The sequence below is a fragment of the Pelophylax lessonae genome (genome assembly GCF_965119305.1).
Source record: "Pelophylax lessonae genome assembly, chromosome: 2".
Lineage (NCBI taxonomy): Eukaryota > Metazoa > Chordata > Amphibia > Anura > Ranidae > Pelophylax > Pelophylax lessonae.
The window spans coordinates 119,502,080-119,524,870 of NC_138769.1; the positions used below are offsets into that span (position 1 = coordinate 119,502,080).

The following is a 22,791-nucleotide window of genomic DNA, read 5'->3' on the forward strand; positions in this document are numbered from 1 at the left end:
GCCACCTCCCTGAAATTAGTTTTTGCAGGTTGGGATGCCTGGTACTGCTACTTTCATAAGGTAATATCTGGGCTTTCAAAAGCACTTGGTGCACACAAAGTAGATTTATATCCTTTCTGGCCATTGGGGACTATATTTACATGAAAACATTTGTGGCCAGAGTTCAGCTTTAAACACAGCAGTGTTGACACAGAGCAGGCAGTATTAATTGATTCAGGTACAATTCTTTTGGATTTTTTATTTTTTGTCAGTGCCGCTTTAAGAGCTGAAGTAGACCCAGGAATATGCCAACTGTGTGCCAGCACTTCCACCCACTAAATACAGCACCCACCAACACAGCATTGGGTGTTTACTGATTTCCACAATGTGCACTACCGAAAACGGCCAGCAGGTGGGAGCAGAGCACTGACAGTGAGATTGCCGGCTCCTCCGATTCTCTTCCGTGTCTCACTTCCCCCAGCTCTCCGGCCGGAGGCGCCGCTTTGAATTGTCCGCCGAGCAGTGTGCAGGAGGTGGACTTGGCCGGGGGGATTATGGCGGCCTCTATGGGCGCTCTGCTGCACTGGGACACTATGGAGCAGAGGAAGCATAAGGGGCAGAATCTCTACTACGACCTCTTCCGCTGGAAGCTGCTGCAGCTCCCCCCAGATGTGCACAGGTTCTGCGACCCCCTACTGTCCGCCCCCCGCAGGAAGGAACTTCTCCACCTTCTACGGAGTCTGGAGGAGGAATCGAGCTGTCAGCGCCTGCAGATCCTCTTCTCCTTCTCTGTGCCCAGTCCACAGGTGCTGGACCTGCTGTGTGCTCTACACTGCCCCCTGGTGTCTGCGGGAGCGGTGAGTACCCCACCACACTGCCCCCTGTACCATCCTCTACACTGCCCCCTGGTGTCTGCGGGAGCGGTGAGTACCCCACCACACTGCCCCCTGTACCATCCTCTACACTGCCCCCTGGTGTCTGCGGGAGCGGTGAGTACCCCACCACACTGCCCCCTGTACCATCCTCTACACTGCCCCCTGGTGTCTGCGGGAGCGGTGAGTACCCCACCACACAGCCCCCTGTACCAGCCTCTACACTGCCCCCTGGTGTCTGCGGGAGCGGTGAGTATCCCACCACACTGCCCCCTGTACCATCCTCTACACTGCCTCCTGGTGTCTGCGGGAGTAGTGAGTACCCCACCACACTGCCCCCTGTACCAGCCTCTACACTGCCCCCTGGTGTCTGCGGGAGCGGTGAGTACCCCACCACACTGCCCCCTGTACCAGCCTCTACACTGCCCCCTGGTGTCTGCGGGAGCGGTGAGTACCCCACCACACTGCCCCCTGTACCAGCCTCTACACTGCCCCCTGGTGTCTGCGGGAGCGGTGAGTACCCCACCACACTGCCCCCTGTACCATCCTCTACACTGCCCCCTGGTGTCTGCGGGAGCGGTGAGTACCCCACCACACTGCCCCCTGTACCATCCTCTACACTGCCCCCTGGTGTCTGCGGGAGCGGTGAGTACCCCACCACACTGCCCCCTGTACCATCCTCTACACTGCCCCCTGGTGTCTGCGGGAGCGGTGAGTACCCCACCACACTGCCGCCTGTACCATCCTCTACACTGCCCCCTGGTGTCTGCGGGAGCGGTGAGTACCCCACCACACTGCCCCCTGTACCAGCCTCTACACTGCCCCCTGGTGTCTGCGGGAGCGGTGAGTACCCCACCACACTGCCCCCTGTACCATCCTCTACACTGCCTCCTGGTGTCTGCGGGAGCAGTGAGTACCCCACCACACTGCCCCCTGTACCAGCCTCTACACTGCCCCCTGGTGTCTGCGGGAGCGGTGAGTACCCCACCACACTGCCCCCTGTACCAGCCTCTACACTGCCTCCTGGTGTCTGCGGGAGTAGTGAGTACCCCACCACACTGCCCCCTGTACCAGCCTCTACACTGCCCCCTGGTGTCTGCGGGAGCGGTGAGTACCCCACCACACTGCCCCCTGTACCAGCCTCTACACTGCCCCCTGGTGTCTGCGGGAGCGGTGAGTACCCCACCACACTGCCCCCTGTACCAGCCTCTACACTGCCCCCTGGTGTCTGCGGGAGCGGTGAGTACCCCACCACACTGCCCCCTGTACCAGCCTCTACACTACCCCCTGGTGTCTGCGGGAGCGGTGAGTACCCCACCACACTGCCGCCTGTACCATCCTCTACACTGCCCCCTGGTGTCTGCGGGAGCGATGAGTACCCCACCACGCTGCCCCCTGTACCAGCCTCTACACTGCCCCCTGGTGTCTGCGGGAGCGGTGAGTACCCCACCACACTGCCCACTGTACCATCCTCTACACTGCCCCCTGGTGTCTGCGGGAGCGGTGAGTACCCCACCACACTGCCCCCTGTACCAGCCTCTACACTACCCCCTGGTGTCTGCGGGAGCGGTGAGTACCCCACCACACTGCCGGCTGTACCATCCTCTACACTGCCCCCTGGTGTCTGCGGGAGCGGTGAGTACTCCACCACACTGCCCACTGTACCATCCTCTACACTGCCCCCTGGTGTCTGCGGGAGTAGTGAGTACCCCACCACACTGCCCACTGTACCATCCTCTACACTGCCCCCTGGTGTCTGCGGGAGCGGTGAGTACCCCACCACACTGCCCCCTGTAACATCTTTTACACTGCCCCCTGGTGTCTGCGGGAGTGGTGAGTACCCCACCACACTGCCCACTGGTGTCTGCGGGAGCGGTGAGTACCCGACCACACTGCCCACTGTACCATCCTCTACACTGCCCCTGGTGTCTGCGGGAGCGGTGAGCACCCCACCACATTGCCCCCTGTACCATCCTCTACACTGCCCCCTGGTGTCTGCGGGAGCGGTGAGTACCCCACCACACTGCCCCCTGTACCATCCTCTACACTGCCCCCTGGTGTCTGCGGGAGCGGTGAGTACCCCACCACACTGCCCCCTGTACCATCCTCTACACTGCCCCCTGGTGTCTGCGGGAGCGATGAGTACCCTACCACACTGCCCCCTGTACCATCCTCTACACTGCCCCCTGGTGTCTGCGGGAGCGGTGAGTACCCCTCCACACTGCCCCCTGTACCATCCTCTACACTGCCCCCTGGTGTCTGCGGGAGCGGTGAGTACCCCACCACACTGCCCACTGTACCATCCTCTACACTGCCCCCTGGTGTCTGCGGGAGCGGTGAGTACCCCACCACACTGCCCCCTGTACCATCCTCCACACTGCCCCCTGGTGTCTGCGGGAGCGGTGAATACCCCATCACACTGCCCACTGTACCATCCTCTACACTGCCCCCTGGTTTCTGCGGGAGCGGTGAGTACCCCACCACACTGCCCACTGTACCAGCCTCTACACTGCCCCCTAGTGTCTGCGGGAGCGGTGAGTACCCCACCACACTGCCCACTGTACCATCCTCTACACTGCCCCCTGGTGTCTGCAGGAGAGGTGAGTACCCCACCACACTGCCCACTGTACCAGCCTCTACACTGCCCCCTGGTGTCTGCGGGAGCGGTGAGTACCCCACCACACTGCCCCCTGTACCATCCTCTACACTGCCCCCTGGTGTCTGCGGGAGCGGTGAGTACCCCACCACACTGCCCACTGTACCATCCTCTACACTGCCCCCTGGTGTCTGCGGGAGCGGTGGGTACCCCACCACACTGCCCACTATACCAGCCTCTACACTGCCCCCTGGTGTCTGCGGGAGTGGTGAGTACCCCACCACACTGCCCACTGTACCATCCTCTACACTGCCCCCTGGTGTCTGCGGGAGCGGTGAGTACCCCACCACACAGCCCACTCTACCATCCTCTACACTGCCCTCTGGTGTCTCTGGGAGCGGTAAGTACCCCACCACACTGCCCACTCTACCATCCTGTAAACTGCCCTCTGGTGTATGCGGGAGCGGTGAGTACCCCACCATCCTCTACACTGCCCCCTGGTGTCTATGGGAGCAGTGAGTGCCCCACCACACTGCCCACCATACCATCCTCTACACTGCCACCTGGTGTCTGCAGTAGCGGTGAGTACCCCACCACACTGCCCACTATACCATCCTCTACACTGCCCCCTGGTGTCTGCGGGAGCGGTGAGTACCCCACCACACTGCCCACTATACCATCCTCTACACTGCCCCCTGGTGTCTGCGGAAGCGGTGAGTACCTCATCACACTGCCCCCTCTACCACCCTCCACACTGCCCCCTGGTTTCTGCGGGAGCGCTGAGTACCCCACCACAATGCCCACTGTACCCTCCTCTACACTGCCTCCTGGTGTCTGCGGAAGCGGTGAGTACCCCACCACACTGCCCACTATACCATCCTCCACATTGCCCCCTGGTGTCGGCGGGAGCGGTGAGTACCCCACCTCACTACCCATTGTACCATCCTCTACACTGCCTCCTGGTATCTGCAGGAGTGGTGAATACCCATCCACACTGCCCCTGGTGTCTGCAGGAGTAGTGAGGACCCCATCCCACCATCCACTGTACCATCCTCCACACTGCCCACTGGTGTCTTCAGTGAACACCCCACCGCACTGCCCCCCACACTATGCACTACCCACCATACCTCTCCATGCTGCCCCATGGTGTCTGAAGGAGCTGTGAGTACCCTACTACACCGCCCACCATCAAACCCTGCACACTGCTCCCTGGTGTCTGCAGGGACGGTGAGTACCGAACCACACTGTCTGCTGAACTACCCACCACGTTAACCCGTTATATCTCCAGGGGCTGTGAGTACCCCACCACGTTGCCCACTGCACTACCCACCATACCACACTCCCCCTATTGTCTGCAGAAGCTGTGAATACCTCACCACTCTGCACTATCCACTAAACTTCCCCCTTCTGTCTTCAGTGAGCACCCCACCACACTGCCCCCCACACTATGCACTACCCACCATACTTTACACTGGACCCTGGTGTCTGCAGGAGCTGTGAGTACCCCACCACATTGCCCACCACACTATGCACTACCCACCATACCACTCTCCACACTGCCCTCTGGTGTCTGCAGGAGCTGTGAGTACCTACTACAACACCCATTGCACTACCCACCACACTGCCCCCTGGTGTCTGCAGGAGCTGTGAGTACCCCACCACACTGCCCACCACACTATGCACTACCCACCATACCACTCTTCACACTGCCCTCTGTTGTCTGCAGGAGCTGTGAGTACCTACTACAACACCCATTGCACTACCCACCACACTGCCCCCTGGTGTCTGCAGGAGCTGTGAGTACCCCACCACACTGCCCACCACACTATGCACTACCCACCATACCACTCTTCACACTGCCCTCTGGTGTCTACAGGAGCTGTGAGTACCTACTACAACACCCATTGCACTACCCACCACACTGCCCCCTGGTGTCTGCAGGAGCTGTGAGTACACCACCACATTGCCCACTGCACTACCCACCATACAAGCCTCCACACTGCCCCCGGTGTCTGCAGGAGCTGTGAGTACCCCACCACAGTGCCTTCCACACTGCCACCTGGTGTCAGCAGGAGCCGTAAGTACCTTACTGCACTATCCACCATACTGCCACCTGGTGTCAGTAGGAGCTTTGAGTACCCCACCACACTGTGCACTGCCCACCATACCACTCTCCACACTGGTGTCTGCAAGAGCTGTGTGTATCCAACCACACTACTCACCACAAGGATACCACATTGCCCTCTAGACCACCCAATGCACTGCCTTTCAAATTGCCTTGCACACTACCCACAATACTTCCCTCCACCCTGCAGAGGTCATCTTCTTCAATCCTTCCAGGAGATCTGCTATAATTGGATACATAGTGGTAAAGTAGCTGCACAGCCTTGCTTTATTGCAGGAAGCTATTTCTCCATTAATGAAGGGTCCATTGGCTTTACACCTGTAGAATTTCATGTGAAAATTTTCTATTTCCTAAGTTTACATAGACATCAAATTTTAAAGTAAACTTTTTTGCACCTATAGTGTTATTGTATGGTTCATATGTGTGTACAGGTGATGAAGCGGCACTGGGAACATGTTACATGTTCTACCCTGTAATCGGATGTAACATGTTCCCAAAGGTGTACTTATCCTTTAAGCTAGCCATACACACTGTGCTTTCTCTCATTCGGCCCCTGTGCTGATAATCAATAATTTCTATTTATCCTTGATGGGGAAATCCCCACTGCTCCACATGTGGCTGCCTGAATACCTGAACATCCAAACAACTCCTGGAATGCAGTCGCTGTTCAGCTAAGAATTTCCCATCTGGCTCAGCAAATTTTTAGATCAACTTTTGTCAAGTTGGTGATGCTTGCAGGGTCACCCATGGCTAAAATTTCAACTGATTCCTGATAAAATTTAAGCCGTATATGGTCAGAGTAGTGTGGTTCTAAAGCCTTAAAGTGGTATTAAAGCTTTGGCTTTTTTACATTAAAATAAACATGTCATACTGTCAGGGTGTTAGGAGAGAGCAGACCACACGGGAATGCAGGTAAAATAAAGCAGTTTATTGAAGCAAACAATAATAAACGCACAGCAAGAGTGAGGAAGCAAGATCAGGAACAAGCTGGGGTCAAGTCCAGAAGCAGGTCGTCTGCCGATGCGGAGTCGAGAGCCAAGCCAGGTCATACACGGTGAATAGAAGACTGCTAGCAGTGATGCACCTTGGAGCAAAAACGCAAGGGCAAGGACTGCAACTCATCAGGTGATAGATATAGTCAGGTGTGCAACATCATCACTGTGCGACACCCAGGCAGCAGGCAAGTGATGATATAATCAGAGTTTATAAGAGGCAGCAGTCTGCACAGGTCCAAGATGGCTGCCAACAGGAAGGCAAGGTAAGACCTTGATACATACCTTCTCTTTGCAATGGTTTTGCACAGAGCAGCCCCAATCCTCCTCCTCTTGGGACCCTAACGGCGCTCCTGGCCCTCCCTCCCACGAGCAAGCTATGGGGGCACCCAAGCAGGCTTGCTCCCGAGCTGCTTCTCTGCCTGTCCATTCACACACAAAGCCATGGCTCGGCCACACCCCTCTCTCTCTCCTTATCGGCTTACTGGCTGTGATTGACAGCAGCGGGAGCCAATGGCTCCTCCTGCTGTCTCAGCCAATAAGAAGGGGGGTCCCTGGAGAGCTGGAGGAAGATCAGACTCAGGTAAGCATTGGGGGGGCTGCTTCATAGAGAAGGTTTGTTACCTTCATGCATAGAATTCATGAAGGTAAAAAAACTTACATTTTTAGAACCACTTTAAGGTCTTTTTTTTTAACATTACAGCATTAGGGTAAAAAACCTTTTGTGCTGCACAACCCCCCCCCCCCCCTTTATACTTACCTGATCCTGATCCATCAATGTGTACCAGAGAACACTGCTGTCTCCCTCCTGACTTGGCAGATTGATAGCAGTGTCAATGGACACAGACCAGGCAACGTGGGAGTGAGCCTGCGCAAGTACCTCCAAAAAACGAGGCTTTCTATGGGGGCACTAACCTAAGCGGAGAAGCCTGGAGCGCATGCTGGGGACCCCAGAAGACCAGGATCTGGGCTGCTCTGTGCAAAGCCACTGCACAGGGCAGGTAAGTATAACATGTTTATTATTTTAATAAAAAAGAAACTAAAGCTTTAATGTCCCTTTAACCTCTATGGGCAGACATTCTTCCATTTTCCCATAGCTCAAAGGGGACCACCTGGTGCTGAGAGGCAACACAAACTGTCTAAGGGAACATTTTACTTTTATAAATGGAATCATTATTTATGCTAAGAATAAAAAAGGAAGTAATGAAGGAGTATCCCGCTGCAGGCAGCTTGCTGTGTTGTAAATTCTTTATTACCGTATAAAAGCAATATGCTGCAGCAGAAGTAGATGGGCAAATTTCTAGACAGACATGGTATGAATGTCATAATGGTCACCATTACATGCTTATTTTGCTTTTCTTTTGTAAATGTGGCTTTTCTTAATCTAGGGCACTGGCTACTGGGAATTTTTACTACAGAGTCGTGGGCTTGACGTGGTTGCTTTTGACCAAAATCGCATTTTTCCACCTGAGATGCGTTACACAGAGATCATGGTAAGATAATTTCTATAAAAAGAATTGTGGAAAGAGCATGTAAAGCCTAGGCTCCATGCACACAGGGTGTCATAAAAACGAGCTCCAAAGCTGTTTCTTGACGCCGGGAAAAAGCAGCTGTAAAAACGTGCTTTCAGTAGCTTTTTCCATTAGCGTTATTGCACGTTTGGCCACGTAGCTTTTAGCAGCGTTTTTTCTGCCTCCATTCAAAATCAATGGTTCCCTATGGGAGCCTATTGATTTGACTGGAAGTCGCACCGCAAGTCGGATCATGATAATCCGACTTGCGGCGTGACTTGCGCTGTGAGAATCTTGAGGGGGAACTCCACGGCAAATTGGGGAAAAAAACGGTGTGGGGTTCCCCCCCAGGTTCCAAACCAGGCCCTTCGGGTCTGGTATGGAATTTGAGGGAAGCCCCATGCCGAAAAAACGGCGTGGGTCCCCCCCAAAATCCATACCAGACCCTTATCCGAGCATGCAGCCCGGCAGGCCAGGAAAGGGGAGGGGACGAGCGAGCGGCCCCACCCCCCCTGGACCATACCAGGCCACACGCCCTCAACATGGGGGGGGGTGGGTGCTTTGGGGCAGGGGGGGGGCTCTGCACCCCCCACCTCAAAGCACCTTGCCCCCATGTTGATGAGGACAAGGGCCTCATCCCCACAACCCTGGCCGGTGGTTGTGGGGGTCTGCGGGCAGGGGGCTCATCGGAATCTGGAAGCCCCCTTTAACAAGGGGGCCCCCCATATCCCGGACCCCCTCCCTATGGGAATGGGTATGGGGTACACTGTACCCCTACCCATTCACCCCATAAAAGGCAGTGTGTGTAAATAACGACAGGAGACGTTTTAAAAAGTTTATTAAAAATCTTCATCCGGTCTTCTCCTCTCCGCTCTTCTCCTCTCTTCTGGTCTCCCCTCCGCTCTTCTGCCCTCCGCTCTTCTGCCCTTTTGCCTCCTCTGCCCTTTTGCCTCCTCTGGTCTTTTGCCTCCTCTGGTCTTTTGCCTCCTCTGGTCTTTTGCCTCCTCTGGTCTTCTTCCTCCGGTCCTCCTCCGACGCTGTCACCGGTGATTATGCCGGTTTCCGGTCTCTGCAGCTTATTATATAGTCATTAGGGGCGGGGCCTCCCGGTGACGTCTGAGAGGCCACGCCCCTAATGGCTATATAACAAGCTGCAGAGACCGGCATAATCACCGATGACAGCGTCGGAGGAGGACCGGAGGAAGAAGAAGACCAGAGGAGGCAAAAGAGCAGAAGAGCGGAGAGAAGAGAGAAGCTACCCTCAAATTCCATACCAGACCCGAAGGGCTTGGTTTGGAACCTGGGGGGGAACCCCACGCCGTTTTTTTTCCCATTTTTGGCATGAAGTTCCCTCTCAAGATTCTCACAGCGCAAGTCGCGCCGCAAGTCGGATCATCCTGATCCGACTTACGGTGCGACTTCCATTCAAATCAATAGGCTCCCATAGGGAACCATTGATTTTGAATGGAAGAAAAAAAAACGTATAACGTGGCTTAACGCACGTTAAGCAACGTTATTCATCCTTTAGCAGCGTCAGACGTTTTTACAGCTTGACGCTGCAGCTCCAGAACGCACATTTCCTGGGTTTTTTTTGGAGCTGTAAAACGCCTATGCCACTTGGAGCTCCTAAAAGCTCTATGTGTGCATGAGGCCATAGAATAACATGGATGGGCGTTCTGCAGCTGCAAAAAAAAACGTCTGACGCTGCTAACAGCAGTTCCAAAAATGTCCAGTGTGCATGAGGCCTTAGTGTAAAATGCCATTACACCGTGTTATCCATATATCTGTAAGGCTGCGTACACAATATGGCAGTACGATGCAATGCAATAAGAGCATGTTATCCTGAAGGTTGTGGTTCATTCTTAAACTGAAAGAAAATCCTGGCTATAACTATTCTTAAGGGTTTCCCTACCTCCTAACTATCCTGCCTACCCTATATGAAAAAAGATCTGTGTACTTACCTATTTTTTATCTGCTTTGGTCATGTGATCCTGCAGTTCCAGCTCCCCTGTGTCGGTGAGCGACTGCCGCAGGGAAGAGGAGAGAGTGGCAACAAGGGCTGGGCCATGGGAGCCTATGAGTGGTGTCACGGCACCAGGAACTCACAGCCATTGTCAAGCACTCCCTTACACAGGGAGACAGAGCTGCGGGATTATGTGATTGGACCAGAGAGGATTAAGAATAGGTGAGTACACAGATCTTCTTTTTTTATATAGGTTAGGTGGTGGAGGAACATATTTAGGAATAAATATAGTTAGGCTTTTCTTCCACTTTAATGTCACTATAATGCACCTGTATTACAGTGAACCACAACACACAGGCACCCTATTCAAGGTATAGGCTGCTTTAACCCAATACACATTAATGCATGGCATATTGCACATTAGCACACATGCATTGTTGCCCTGCAAAAGTATCGATCCAGCCTAAAGCTTTCCATTAAAACTTTTACTGGTTATCTGTCTTTGAATGCATTTTTTTAAGTTCTATCCATCAAGTGTTGTAAACTGTTGCTCATGTTTTGTGGCTTTGTACTGTTTGTTTCATCCTAAGTTGTAAATATGAGATGTACCATCAGATGCTGCACCTTCATTAGGATATTTGTGTGCACTTATGACCATGCAGGCTTCTAGCCAAATTTGAAGAATACAGGTGTTTAAAACAGTAAATTTTCAATCGCTCTAGCCTTGTATTCATCTGCAAGTAGCCATTTGCTATACATAGTCCTTGTTTTTTTACCTTGAGGTGGGGGGGGGGGGGGGGCATTGCAGGGGGGAACTTTCTGTTAAGTTTAAAGCTGATCTCTCTCATTAGCATGACAGGAGAGCGTGCCCGGCCCGGCTCTCAATTTAGCGGGTTCCCATATCTCCATGGGGACTGCGGAGCATATCGCATAGGTGTCCTGTGCGTCTTTGGCTCCGTTTCAGGTCAGAATTCAGGCAAATATTCGGGCCTGATTTTGTCCTTGAAATGGAGAACAGGGATGCACCAGACCCCCTTCTGTGAACCACATCCGATTTAAGTGTGAACCCAGCCTTTAAGTGGTTCTAAAGGCAGAAGGTTTTTTATCTTAATGCATTCTATGCATTAAGCTAAAAAGCCTTCTGTGTCCAGCATCCTCCCTCAGCCCCCCTAATACTTTCCTGAGCCCCCTCTCGATCCAGCATTGTTGCATGACAGCCTTGGCTGTCCGGGACTCTCCCTCCTGGTTAGCTGAGACACAGCAGTGGGCGCCATTGGATCCCACTGCTGTCAATCAAAGTCAGTGAGCCAATAAGGAGAGAGAGGGGACTGGGCCGAGCAACAGCTCTGTGTCTGAATGGACACACAGGGCAGCGGCTCAGCAAGCTGCTAGCAGTGGGGGCACTCGGCAGGAGGGAGGGGCCAGGAGGTTCGGTGAGGGACCCGAGAATAGGGTGGATCTGGGCTGCTCTGTGCAAAACTACTGCACAGGGCAGGTAAGTATGATATGTCAAATGGATAACAATCCAACAGAATAAGCCGATTGCGCGCCCCCGGCGGCATGCAGCTTGGCAATCGATAGTGCAATGTGTCTCTCTGACATACCGCATCTCCAATCTCAGTAAAGAGCCTATGACGTATGGCTCTTTACCATGTGATCAGTTGTGTCCAATCACAGCTGGTCATATCATAACCAGGAAGTGCCGTTTCTCAGTTTTTCTTCTATTTGCACTGACAAGGCGCGGGTAGAGGAAAGCCAATCAGTGGCTCTCCTGAAGGGGGGGGTCTGCGCTGACAATCAGTGCAGACCCATCAAGGATGCCCATCAGGGATGCCAGTCAGTGCCCACCAAGGATGCCAATAAGTAATGCCTGTCATTGCCACCCATCAGTGCTGTATATCAGTGTTGCCTATCAGTGCCCATCAGTGCTGCATATCAGTGCCTCATCATCAGTGCCCTTTCATCAGTGCCTGTCAGTGCAGCCTCATCAGTGCCTGTCAGTGAAGGAGAAAACCTACTTTTTTTCAAAATTTTATAACAGAAACTTTTTTTCTTCAAAATCTTAGCAAAAAAAAACCCAGTGGTGATCAAATACCACCAAAAGAAAGCTCTATTTGTGGGAAAAAAAAATATAAAAGTTTCATTTGGGTACAGCATTGCATGACCGCGCAATTGTCATTCAAAATGCGACAGCGCTGAAAAAGTTATATTTTCCTAGATAATTGCTTGAAAAACAAAACTACCGCCTACACTTTTTAATAATGAGTGCCTGAAGCAAAGTTTTAAAGCTGAAAATAGATGACTTTTCTTTTAATCAGCCAGCAGATTGAACAGAAAAAACACAAGAGAGGAATCTTCCCCTGCAGGTACATTGTATTCTGACAGCGGGACTCTCTGCTGTCAAAATAAATTGATCAGCGGCTGCAGCCAGCTGAGCAAGTAAAATTGTGCAACAAGCCCATGTGAAATAAGTCGATCTACCAGCAAATTTACATAAATGCCATCTTTTCGATGGGGTTATAGGTATTGGTACTTATACATTCCTAACTGTGACTATTAGCATGTCTTTCGGTTAAAGTGGTCCATTCAAGCTAAACCTGGCATTAAAATTGGTCATTAAAACTGGTCACACACTAGCAGATTGTAAAACCTAAAATTTTCTAGATTTGACCTTTAATACAAATGTTAAAGAAGCAGTCATTAGGAAAGCAAGCTGACAATCCAACGCTCAGTAGTTGCTATAGAAATGGTGATACAGTAATCATCATGGATAAACCATATGCGGTCTAGCGATGACCAGCTGCCTCACACATAGTTGCTATTTGTTGCTTTTATATCAAATGTTGATTAACAATGTAGATCTTTTATGATACAGGCTGCTTTCATTTTCTAAACTTTGGAATTGAATTGCTCTGGGTAACATCTCACCTCTGCTCTCCTATTGCTCATGAAGCCCACTGCTGATTTGTTTTTTAATGCAGAAAGTTAATGAATTAATAGAAGGTGTAAAGGAAGGACTTTCTGTTGCATGCGCTGTGTGTTGGTATTATTATTTTTATTGTCACACTGGTTACAGGACCCAGATTCAGCTACTGAACATACAACTTATTGTGTCTAGACTGGAGGTCCTGAGCTGTTAGAGAATTACCCAGACAGAGCCTTATTTCTTGCCTGGCCGGATGCAGACGGTAAGTTATCTCTTGACACTGTCAAGACTCCAAAAAGTGCTCATTGTTGTACACAGAATGCTGTAATGAATTGTGAATAGCATGATAAGCAGTATAATGGGCAGCACAGTGGCTTAGTGGTTGGCACCTCCGCCTATCAGCACTGGAGTCTTGAATCCCAACCACGACACTACCTGCCTGGAGTTTGTGTTCTCTCTGTTACCTCCGGGTTAACTCCCACACTCCAAAGACATGCTGGTAGGTTTATTGGCTTCTGTCTAAATTGGCGTATGTGTATGAATGTGAGTTGGGGACCTTAGATTGTAAGCTCTTTGAGGGAAGGGACTGATTTGAATATATAATATACAGTATCTCACAGAAGTGAGTACACCCCTCAGATTTTTGTAAATATTTTATATTTTTTCATGTGACAACACTGAAGAAATGACACTTTGCTACAATGTAAAGTGGTGAGTGTACAGCTTGTATAATAGTGTAAATTTGCTGTCCCCTCAAAATAACTCAGCACACAGCCATTAATGTCTAAACCGCTGGCAACAAAAGTGAGTACACCCCTTAGTTAAAATGTCCAACCTGGGCGCAAAGTGTCAATATTTTGTGTGGCCACCATTATTTTCCAGCACTGCATTATCCCTCTTGGGCATGGAGTTCGCCATAGTTTCACAGGTTGCCTCTGGAGTCCTCTTCCACTCCTCCATGACGACATCATGGAGCTGGTGGATGTTAGAGACCTTGTGCGCCTCCACCTTCTGTTTGAGGATGCCCCACAGATGCTCAGTAGGGTTTAGATCTGGAGACATGCTTGGCCAGTCCATCACCTTTACCCTCAGCTTCTTTAGCAAGGCAGTGGTCGTCTTGGAGGTGTGTTTGGGGTCATTATCATGTTAAAATACTGCCCTGCGATCCAGTCTCCGAAGGGAGGGGATCATACTCTACTTCACTATATCACAGTATATGTTGGCATTCATAGATCCCTCAATAAACTGTAGCTCCCCAGTTCCGCCAGCATTCTTGCAGCCCTAGACCAGGACACTCCTACCACTATGCTTGACTGTAGGCAAGACACCCTTGTTTTTATACACCTCACCTGGTTGCTGCCACACACACTTGACACCGTCTGAACCAAATATGTTTATTTTGGTCTCATCAGACCACAGGACATGGTTCCAGTAATCCATGTCCTTAGTCTGCTTATATTTAGCAAACTGTTTGCAGGCTTTCTTGTTCATTATCTTTAGAATAAGCTTCCTTCTGGGATGACAGACATGCAGACCAATTTGATGCAGTGTGTGGCGTATGGTCTGAGCACTGACAGGCTGACCCCCCCACCCCTTCAACCTCTGCATCAGTGCTGGCAGTACTCATACATCTATTTCCCAAAGACAACATCTGGATATAATGCTGAGCATGTACACTCAACTTGTTTGATCGAGCATGGCGAGGCCTGTTCTGAATGGAACCTGTCCTGTTAAACTGCTGTATGGTTTTGGCCACCGTGCTGCAGCTTAGTTCCAGGGTCTTGGCAATCTTGATGGCCTAGACCATCTTTAAGTAGAGCAACAATTCTTTTTTTCAGATCCTCTGAGTGTTCTTTGCCATGAGGTGCCATGTTGAACTTCAGTGACCAGTATGAGAGATTGAGAGTGATAACACCAAATTCACCACACCTGCTCCCCATTCACACCTGAGACCTTGTAACACTAACAAGTCAAGAGGGAAAATGGCTAATTGGGGCCAATTTGGACATGTTCACTTAGGGGTGTATTCACTTTTGTTGCCAGCGGTTTAGTCATTAATGGCTGTGTGTTGAGTTATTTTGAGGGGACAGCAAATTTACACTGTTATACAAGCTGTACACTCACTCCTTTGCATTGTAGCAAAGTGTAATTTCTTCAGTGTTGTCACATGAAAAGATATAATAAAATATTTACAAAAATGTTAGAGGTGTACTCACTTTTGTGAGATACTGTATACGTAAAAGCACTATGTAAATTGTGTAGTAATAATGTTAATAATAATATCAGACTATACATGCAATGCTGAATGATTCAGAGGCGGGACACACCTCTCCTACAGGCAGAGATAAGAGCTGTCTAGATTTTCAATCTGTAAAACAAGTCAAGTACACAGAAAGTTTTAAAGTACAGCTCTCGCTTTCTTTCTGGAAGCACTGAGAGCAGCTGGGGTCATAGGTTCTTGCTGCTGTCATTCAACCTTTTGTGAGGAGGAAGCAGGGATGTGGTTTACCAGCATTGTGTGTCTATAGATGCACACACCCCAGCTGGGGAGCCCATGCGCAGGGGTTCCCCCTTTCGCTTGCTAAAGAGGCACCTAAAGGAAGAAGGAGCAGACAGCGCTGACGGGGGAATAAAAAAAGATGTAAGAGACCTCTCTGTGTAATATCATTGCTCAGAGCAGGGAAGTATAACCTCCTTAGTTTAATTTAAAAAATGTGTCACTTTAATCTCCAGGTGATAAAATATACACAAAGGAATGCGGCTATGTAATCATGAATACAGTAATATATGTACATTTTTTTAAATACAAGCAAAGTAAGAACAGGGTTTTGACTTTGTATAAACCTCTTGTAGTGCCTTTACAGCAGAGCTCAGACTTTGGAGAGGGAGAAACAGCTCCCATATACTATATTTCATCTGTCTATTTAGCTGTTTGCCTGGAGTTCAGCTTTACATAAAATTGACTAGAAACTAGTATGGTTTCCCTGTCAAATTTGGCCAGAATGGGTGAAGATTGTCTTATCTATGAGTAGCAGCAGACAGCCTTGGCTGGTTATTTTCAGAGGAAAAATCATCGAGCATCCAGTTGGGGAATCTTTACTCCTTAGTTATTGTTTCTCTGAGAGTAGAACAACACTACACTGCGCCATTTCGTGTTTGCATAGCCATGCATGTTTGAGCAATAAAAGCATGCATGGTAATGTGACAATCATTTACGAAAACTGTTCTGCTCCCCCAGAGTTTTATAACTGCCACTTGGAGCTACACAGCCGCTGCTGCAAAATATTCCAGCTGAGCAGCTTATCCTCCTTTGTATGTGCACAAAATCTCGATTCCTATGGGAAGACTGTCTATTAAGTGGATGACCTTTCTTTAGGAATGACAGATCAGTATAAGACTTCAGGGTGCTAGGGGAGAATGTATTTGGGGCAGGGGGGGGGGGGGCAGTTAAAGGGATAACAGTTATTGTGTTGACAGACATAAGAGAACACTATTATGTTTTGTCTGGGTCGGACCAAATCGATTCGCCCACCCATCCACACATTTGTGATGGGAAAAGAAGTCCCCCCCACCCTATGCTATTGTATTCTGACAGTGAATACTTCACTGTCAGAATACACTGATCAGCGCTATAGCTGATTGGCTGCAATGCTAATCAAATGAAATATTTTCATCATCCCCTATTCATTTCTCTCTAGGCATAGATGGACCGGAATTCGCCTGGTCCCTGCAGGACTGTCAAAATCATGATCCATCTATAGACAGCTTAAGCCTTTTTGAGGCAACAATTGAATATCTGAAATTCATTGTACCCATGAGACAGCTTGTGTCTGCTGAGCTTACAGCTCCCCTTGTCTCTGACAAACATGTACAACAATATCGTACAAGAATGTTCGCTTGGTGGCCTGATACGACATACATCTCCAAGTAGCAAACACATACAACTGAAAAAAAAAAAATATTGAACAAATTCAGAACTATTGAAAGCCAAAGCCTCCCCTGCAAGAGCTTACAATCTACAGCGAAGTGTTGAGGATGAAATTTGGTCAATGAATAGCATAAAATGACACTATAAGCAGCTGAACTCTCAGGTCAAAATACAACACCCATCTAAAGTCATAGAAATAAAATAGAGCAGCGCTAATATTAAACCAGATGAAAATAGCAGCTTCAATGTTGGAAAAAATGAAGGGTAAAACGTAAAAAAGTCCATGCAATGCCCGTGAGGTAGAGGTGACACAGACGACTTCTTAATTAAGGATGCAGGTGCTCTCAGTGCACTCACGACCACCACCATATAGATTGGCCTCTCACCTTAACCTTACTTGTACTAAGCGTAAAACTCCTTTTAACACCGGACAATCAAGGATCAATCCTCCCTCAATTGGACACAATGGATCGGCCACAATAACTCTTCACAACACCAGTAAGCCAGCAATACTCCAGGGTCAGCACAGATCGGCAGCTCCACTCATGTGCATGTGTTAAAAGAACATAAAACCGGGCAAGCCCATAGTGTAATACTGTAAACTTTTAATGGTATATTGCATAAAAGACAGCCTCTTACTTGGTTCGACGATAAAATCAGCATGTAGTGATACAGCGGTGCCAGCGAGTCTTGCAGAGACCTCGCCGGACTTCCAGATAGCAGCGGGTGACGTCCACGGCTCCGCTATCGGGGGTCGACACGCGTACGGGGGGAAGGTGGAGCCGTCGACGTCACCCGCTGCTATCTGGAAGTCCGGCGAGGTCTCTGCAAGACTCGCTGGCACCGCTGTATCACTACATGCTGATTTTATCTTCGAACCAAGAGGCTGTCTTTTATGCAATATACCATTAAAAGTTTACAGTATTACACTATGGGCTTGCCCGGTTTTATGTTCTTTTAACACATGCACACGAGTGGAGCTGCCGATCTGTGCTGACCCTGGAGTATTGCTGGCTTACTGGTGTTGTGAAGAGTTATAGTGGCCGATCCATTGTGTCCAATTGAGGGAGGATTGATCCTTGATTGTCCGGTGTTAAAAGGAGTTATACGCTTAGTACAAGTAAGGTTAAGGTGAGAGGCCAATCTATATGGTGGTGGTCGTGAGTGCACTGAGAGCACCTGCATCCTTAATTAGGAAGTCGTCTGTGTCACCTCTACCTCACGGGCATTGCATGGACTTTTTTACCTTTTACCCTTCATTTTTTCCATCATTGAAGCTGCTATTTTCATCTGGTTTAATATTAGCGCTGCTCTATTTTATTTCTATGACTTTAGATGGGTGTTCTATTTTGACCTGAGAGTTCAGCTGCTTATAGTTTCATTTTATCCACTTGCGCTGATATTGCTTTTTATTCTGTTTAATAAATAGCATAATACCATTTATAAAATAATTATTCATACATATAGCTAGACTTTGTTTGCATGGACTATAAACATGGGATATAAATGCTTTCATTTAAAGGCTAAGTTCAACTTTAGGAACATGTTCTACCTCTATGTAGGGTGTAACATGTTCCTCAGTAACCCCCCCTGAGCCCCTCATCCCCTGTAACATTATGCAGGGGATCCTCTCCCCAGGCACATTTAGTTTTGGCGTGGCTGTGCGGAGGTCTGCCCGTACAGCTGCATCATTCATTAATGGAGATCTGTGAATGAATAAACTACAAGGCCCATCTTCCACCGCGGCAAATTGACTTGATGTTCTAAATGGACTAAGAGTGCAGTAATCAGTGCACTCCTAGTCCATTGATACTTCCTTCAGCTTTCTAACTGAAAGCCCACAGACGTATGAGCAGAAAGCGGGAGGAAGTGTCTGAAGGAGCCTGGCATTGCACCTACAATCCACAGATCACAGGTGCAATGCTTTGCAGGCTCCTATAAAAAAAATGCCCTTTTGTTTTCCTGCAAAACATGTGCATTTATTATTTTTTTAAAGGTGAACCTAGCGTTTAAAGGCTAAGTTCACCTTTGGAACATGTTACATGTTCTGCCTGTATTAAGGACGTTCCAGTTCTTGCCTCATCTACTCCTGCTCCCCCCCCCTCCCTGTGACAGCGGGCAGGGGGTCTTCTCCCTGTACCTACTGTTACATGAGAACGTCATTCATTCACTGTTTCCTGTGAATGAATGCCTACAAGTACTACCAGCCATTGCAGTTGACAACGTATAGTTCCCAATGAACTGCGAGGGTGCTGGTGTGCACTCTTGTAGTCCATTGATTCTTAATGCTATTCAGTTACTGCCTGTCTGTATGTGTGTCTACAGGATCCAGGCATTGCACTCACAATCTTCTGATCACAGGTGCAATGCTTTACAGACTGCAGGGAAAAAAATGATAAAGGCACGTTTTTTTACCTGAAAAAGATGTGCATTTATTATTTTTTGTACAAGGTAAACTTCTGCTTTAAACCGCAACAAGAATCTCAAGAAAAATCCTGCTGCTGTCCGAAGGTGGAAGTCCTGCAGATATGATCAGTAGAGGGCAGTATTTATACACGTGTTATGATCATAGGGATTTTCCAGCTTGCACTTAAAATCATAATGCAGAAAAATCTATTTTCATTGTAGCATCAAACAATATACAATCGCTAAAAGTGAAACTTAGGCCTTTACATGTGTTCATGTAAGATACACCCCATAGGACCTGTATAGCAAATGCAGCAATGTGACAAAAATATGCTCTTTCCTAATTCCAGTTTGTGGTGGATGTTCTTAATAGAGACATCCAAAGCCAGTCCTCCTGAACCACTTGTCTTGTGTCACCTCCCTCGTACCCCAACTGACATGCTCTAACTAGGATTATATGTTAGACACAAAAGGCACACTGAGGCTGAAGGAGAAGCAGAAAGAGACAGTTTGCCTAGTTTGTGTCGATACACCAAGAATAGGGTAAATGATCACCCCACAATTCTAGCAGTACACAGCACACTATTCCGCCAACATATTTGCAATGACGGCAACAATGAGGACCCAGCCAGATGGTACTGGTAGGCAGGATGATAGTGTGGAATCTTTTATCAAACATGGGAACGTTTTACTGATAATATATTTTTGTATACTGTATGTACTGCCCCAGGCATCTGTGCCACACACTGCGTATGTTGGCTTTTTTCTACAATCCAGGCTTCAAAGCATCCATCAGTCCAGAAGGAAGTCTCCTAATCTGCCTTTCCCTGGCTATGCAGTTTGATAATGTAGTAATAAAATACCTCCCCCCTCCTCCTAAATGCAATGGGCACGTACCCTTACCACACTATTCTCTGCGTATTCCTCCAGGATTAGGAGTTTCGCAGCAGAAATATATGGACTATATATGTAGAATATTCAGTCAAAAAGATTGAGTATTCATTACATGGCGTATTTTCAAAGAACACTGCATTAGTATTCTTTAATGTAAAGACCAAAGGCACCATTTATCACTGGCAACTCTGCTTGTGTGCTGATATACTATTCAGCCCTGGCATCTGGGGAATGCTTGGCAGGCATAAGGAACAACTGCAGAGTGCCATTTTTACATCCTTGTTTTCAGGGCTTTTTTAATATTTCATATAAAAAGCTCAGGTTGATGTAAATAATTGTATCAATGTTCAATTTTTTAAACACCTTTTTATCTTCAGAAAAAAGAGGGAGAGAACAGCTATATATGCTGATTACACATTCAGACTTTGCTTCCTGCTTTGCAGTGCTCCACAATGGTTGTGCTTTACTGTCACCATTTATGTCTACAAATCTGATGACTCCGTGACAAAAATACATGCCTATGTGGCTCATATCTAAATGCCTATCAAATAGTTAGGCATATTAACTGCAGTAGCTGATCTGTTCTCCCTCTAAAACTGGCCATACACATGGCAATTTGATATAGTGATCACAATTTCAATTCCAATTATTGTCAAAAAGGTTTTAATTGACCAAAAGAAGAAGGGATTGAAAACAGCCTTTCTTTTACATTCCTGTTTTCAGGGCTTTTTATTCTTTAGTATAAAAACCCAATTGCTTTCTTTAAAATTGCCATAGTTTTTTCCCTTCTTGATTCAATGTTTTCATAAACTGTATTGAAGCTTTCAATTTGTTGCCCAGTTTGGACCTCACAATTGACCAAAGGTTGGTGGTTGATTGAACTTTTGGTTGGTAGATTGCTTTGTTTCTGCCAATTACTTCTGATCTAGTCTTTTATTCCCAGTAGATGGATAGTGTATGAAGTTGGTGGAAAACAACCATGTCTATGACTAGCTTAATCTCTAGGGGGTGTATTTATCAATGACTCGTTGATGAAATATTTATACACAGTTTCAGCACTAGGAGGGTTGATGCTGTTTTTATGTTAGGTTTTGTTAAAAAAAAAAAAACTGCCTCCCTCCAACTAACCAAGCTGACATGTCAGGCATGCAGGCTGATATCCCCATAGCAAGGGAGAGGCAAGCATGTAGCCCCCTACTATACTGATTCCAGTCCCACATACCCTTCAGTGTCCCAAACACACCCTAGCCTTTCCATTCCTTCCAGGGTCTTCCTGGAGCCACCTTTGTGTACATACTTCCAGTTATGCAAAAAGCTAGCACAAAATAAATAAAAAAGGTACTAGAGGGAAACCTTACATAATAGTTGAGGATTTTAATACTACTTTAATCTGATTCCGTACATTATGAAGACATGCAGCATTGGAAAATCTTTATTTTTAAAGCAAACTATGGAACAATCTTTCAGCGAGCCCAAGATTAGCATTATGTTAAAAAATCTTGGCGAATAAAACTTCTAATGCATGAATATGCTCAGTCACATTAACATCTAAAAGAGTGATTAGGAGATGCTGAGGTCAATCTACTCATTTACGAACATTGCACAATCAATACGTAACACTTGATCTTGGCCTATGTGGAAGGAGCTTTATTTCACATTGTCTTCTCTTTTCCAGAATCTTCCCGTTTTTCTCTGGATTGTCTGGCTTACTTCAGGGGACACACACTGTTCCATGTGGGTGAACTGCTTGGTGAAACGTTGTCTTCCAATCCCTGGGGGCAGTCCACGTCACGTGACTTCCAGCTTGCATTGGCTGAGGATTTCTGCTGTGTGAAGAGGATACGGCTTCCCAACTGGCCAGGGCATGTTGACTCATTCACTGTATGGAAGAGGAAGAACCCTCAGTTTGTACTGTGTGACGGCGCCCATTTCCAGTATGTCGATACACAGCTGGAAGCAGATCAGTAAAAAATAACGCAACACATGGATTTCTTGACTGCAGATTCAATACAGCTTCCATCGGAATGTGACTTGACAATCGTCTGTGTATTGCTGTGCCTACCCTACCTCCACCTATTTATAGGTAGATCTTCCATTGTTTGTACAGTTGTGAATGTAAAATTTCTTCACTGTTATGGAAATCACCCTTTGGGGATGTCTACATAATTTCAGTGAACCTCTCCACCCAAAGCTAATATTTTCATTATAGGTGTAACCTGTTAGGCTGAAGCACATATCAGCTGCCTAAAGTTCACTAGGCCTTCTAAGGGGCCCCATAATTTTTTGGATTCGTTTCACCCAATTTTCGACAAAATTGCATTTTCACCTGCTCCTAAAACATGGACATAGTAAGTGGTAGCGGTGAATTGCCAGTGAGAAAAAGTCCAAAAACTTGTCCGAAAAACATGAAAACAATTTAATTAGCTTCATCTAAGTCCTTCTGCAAATTATGTTGAAAGTAGTGGATCACACCATGTTTAGGACTTGTATAAATGGACACTGTTTTTGTTTGCTTCTGACTGGAATTTTTAAAGCAGACCTGAACTCTGGAAACTGCATCCAAAAAGCCAGACCGAAAACCAAGGACTAGTCACCAGTA

The 22,791-nt window shown here is 48.0% G+C and overlaps 1 protein-coding gene across 1 annotated transcript; it reads left to right on the forward strand.

Annotated features, from left to right (window-relative positions):
* The first annotated feature begins 439 nt into the window (after positions 1-439).
* LOC309547379 (uncharacterized protein) lies at positions 440-22,603 on the forward strand. Its single transcript, XM_082247222.1, has 4 exons — positions 440-836; positions 7,953-8,057; positions 13,157-13,226; positions 21,868-22,603. The coding sequence occupies exons 1-4, from the start codon at positions 534-536 to the stop codon at positions 22,158-22,160; spliced, it is 771 nt and encodes a 256-aa protein (XP_082103348.1). The 5' UTR covers positions 440-533; the 3' UTR covers positions 22,161-22,603.
* The last annotated feature ends 188 nt before the right edge of the window (positions 22,604-22,791 follow it).

What these genes read in the sequence shown, in the direction of transcription:
- LOC309547379 (XM_082247222.1), top strand. Translation starts at nt 534, where the DNA reads ATGGCGGCCTCTATGGGCGCTCTGCTGCACTGGGACACTATGGAGCAG. An exon ending in TGCGTTACACAGAGATCATG is followed by an intron (nt 8,058 to 13,156) that starts GTAAGATAATTT and finishes TATTGTGTCTAG; the next exon opens with ACTGGAGGTCCTGAGCTGTT. An exon ending in TGCCTGGCCGGATGCAGACG is followed by an intron (nt 13,227 to 21,867) that starts GTAAGTTATCTC and finishes TCTCTTTTCCAG; the next exon opens with AATCTTCCCGTTTTTCTCTG.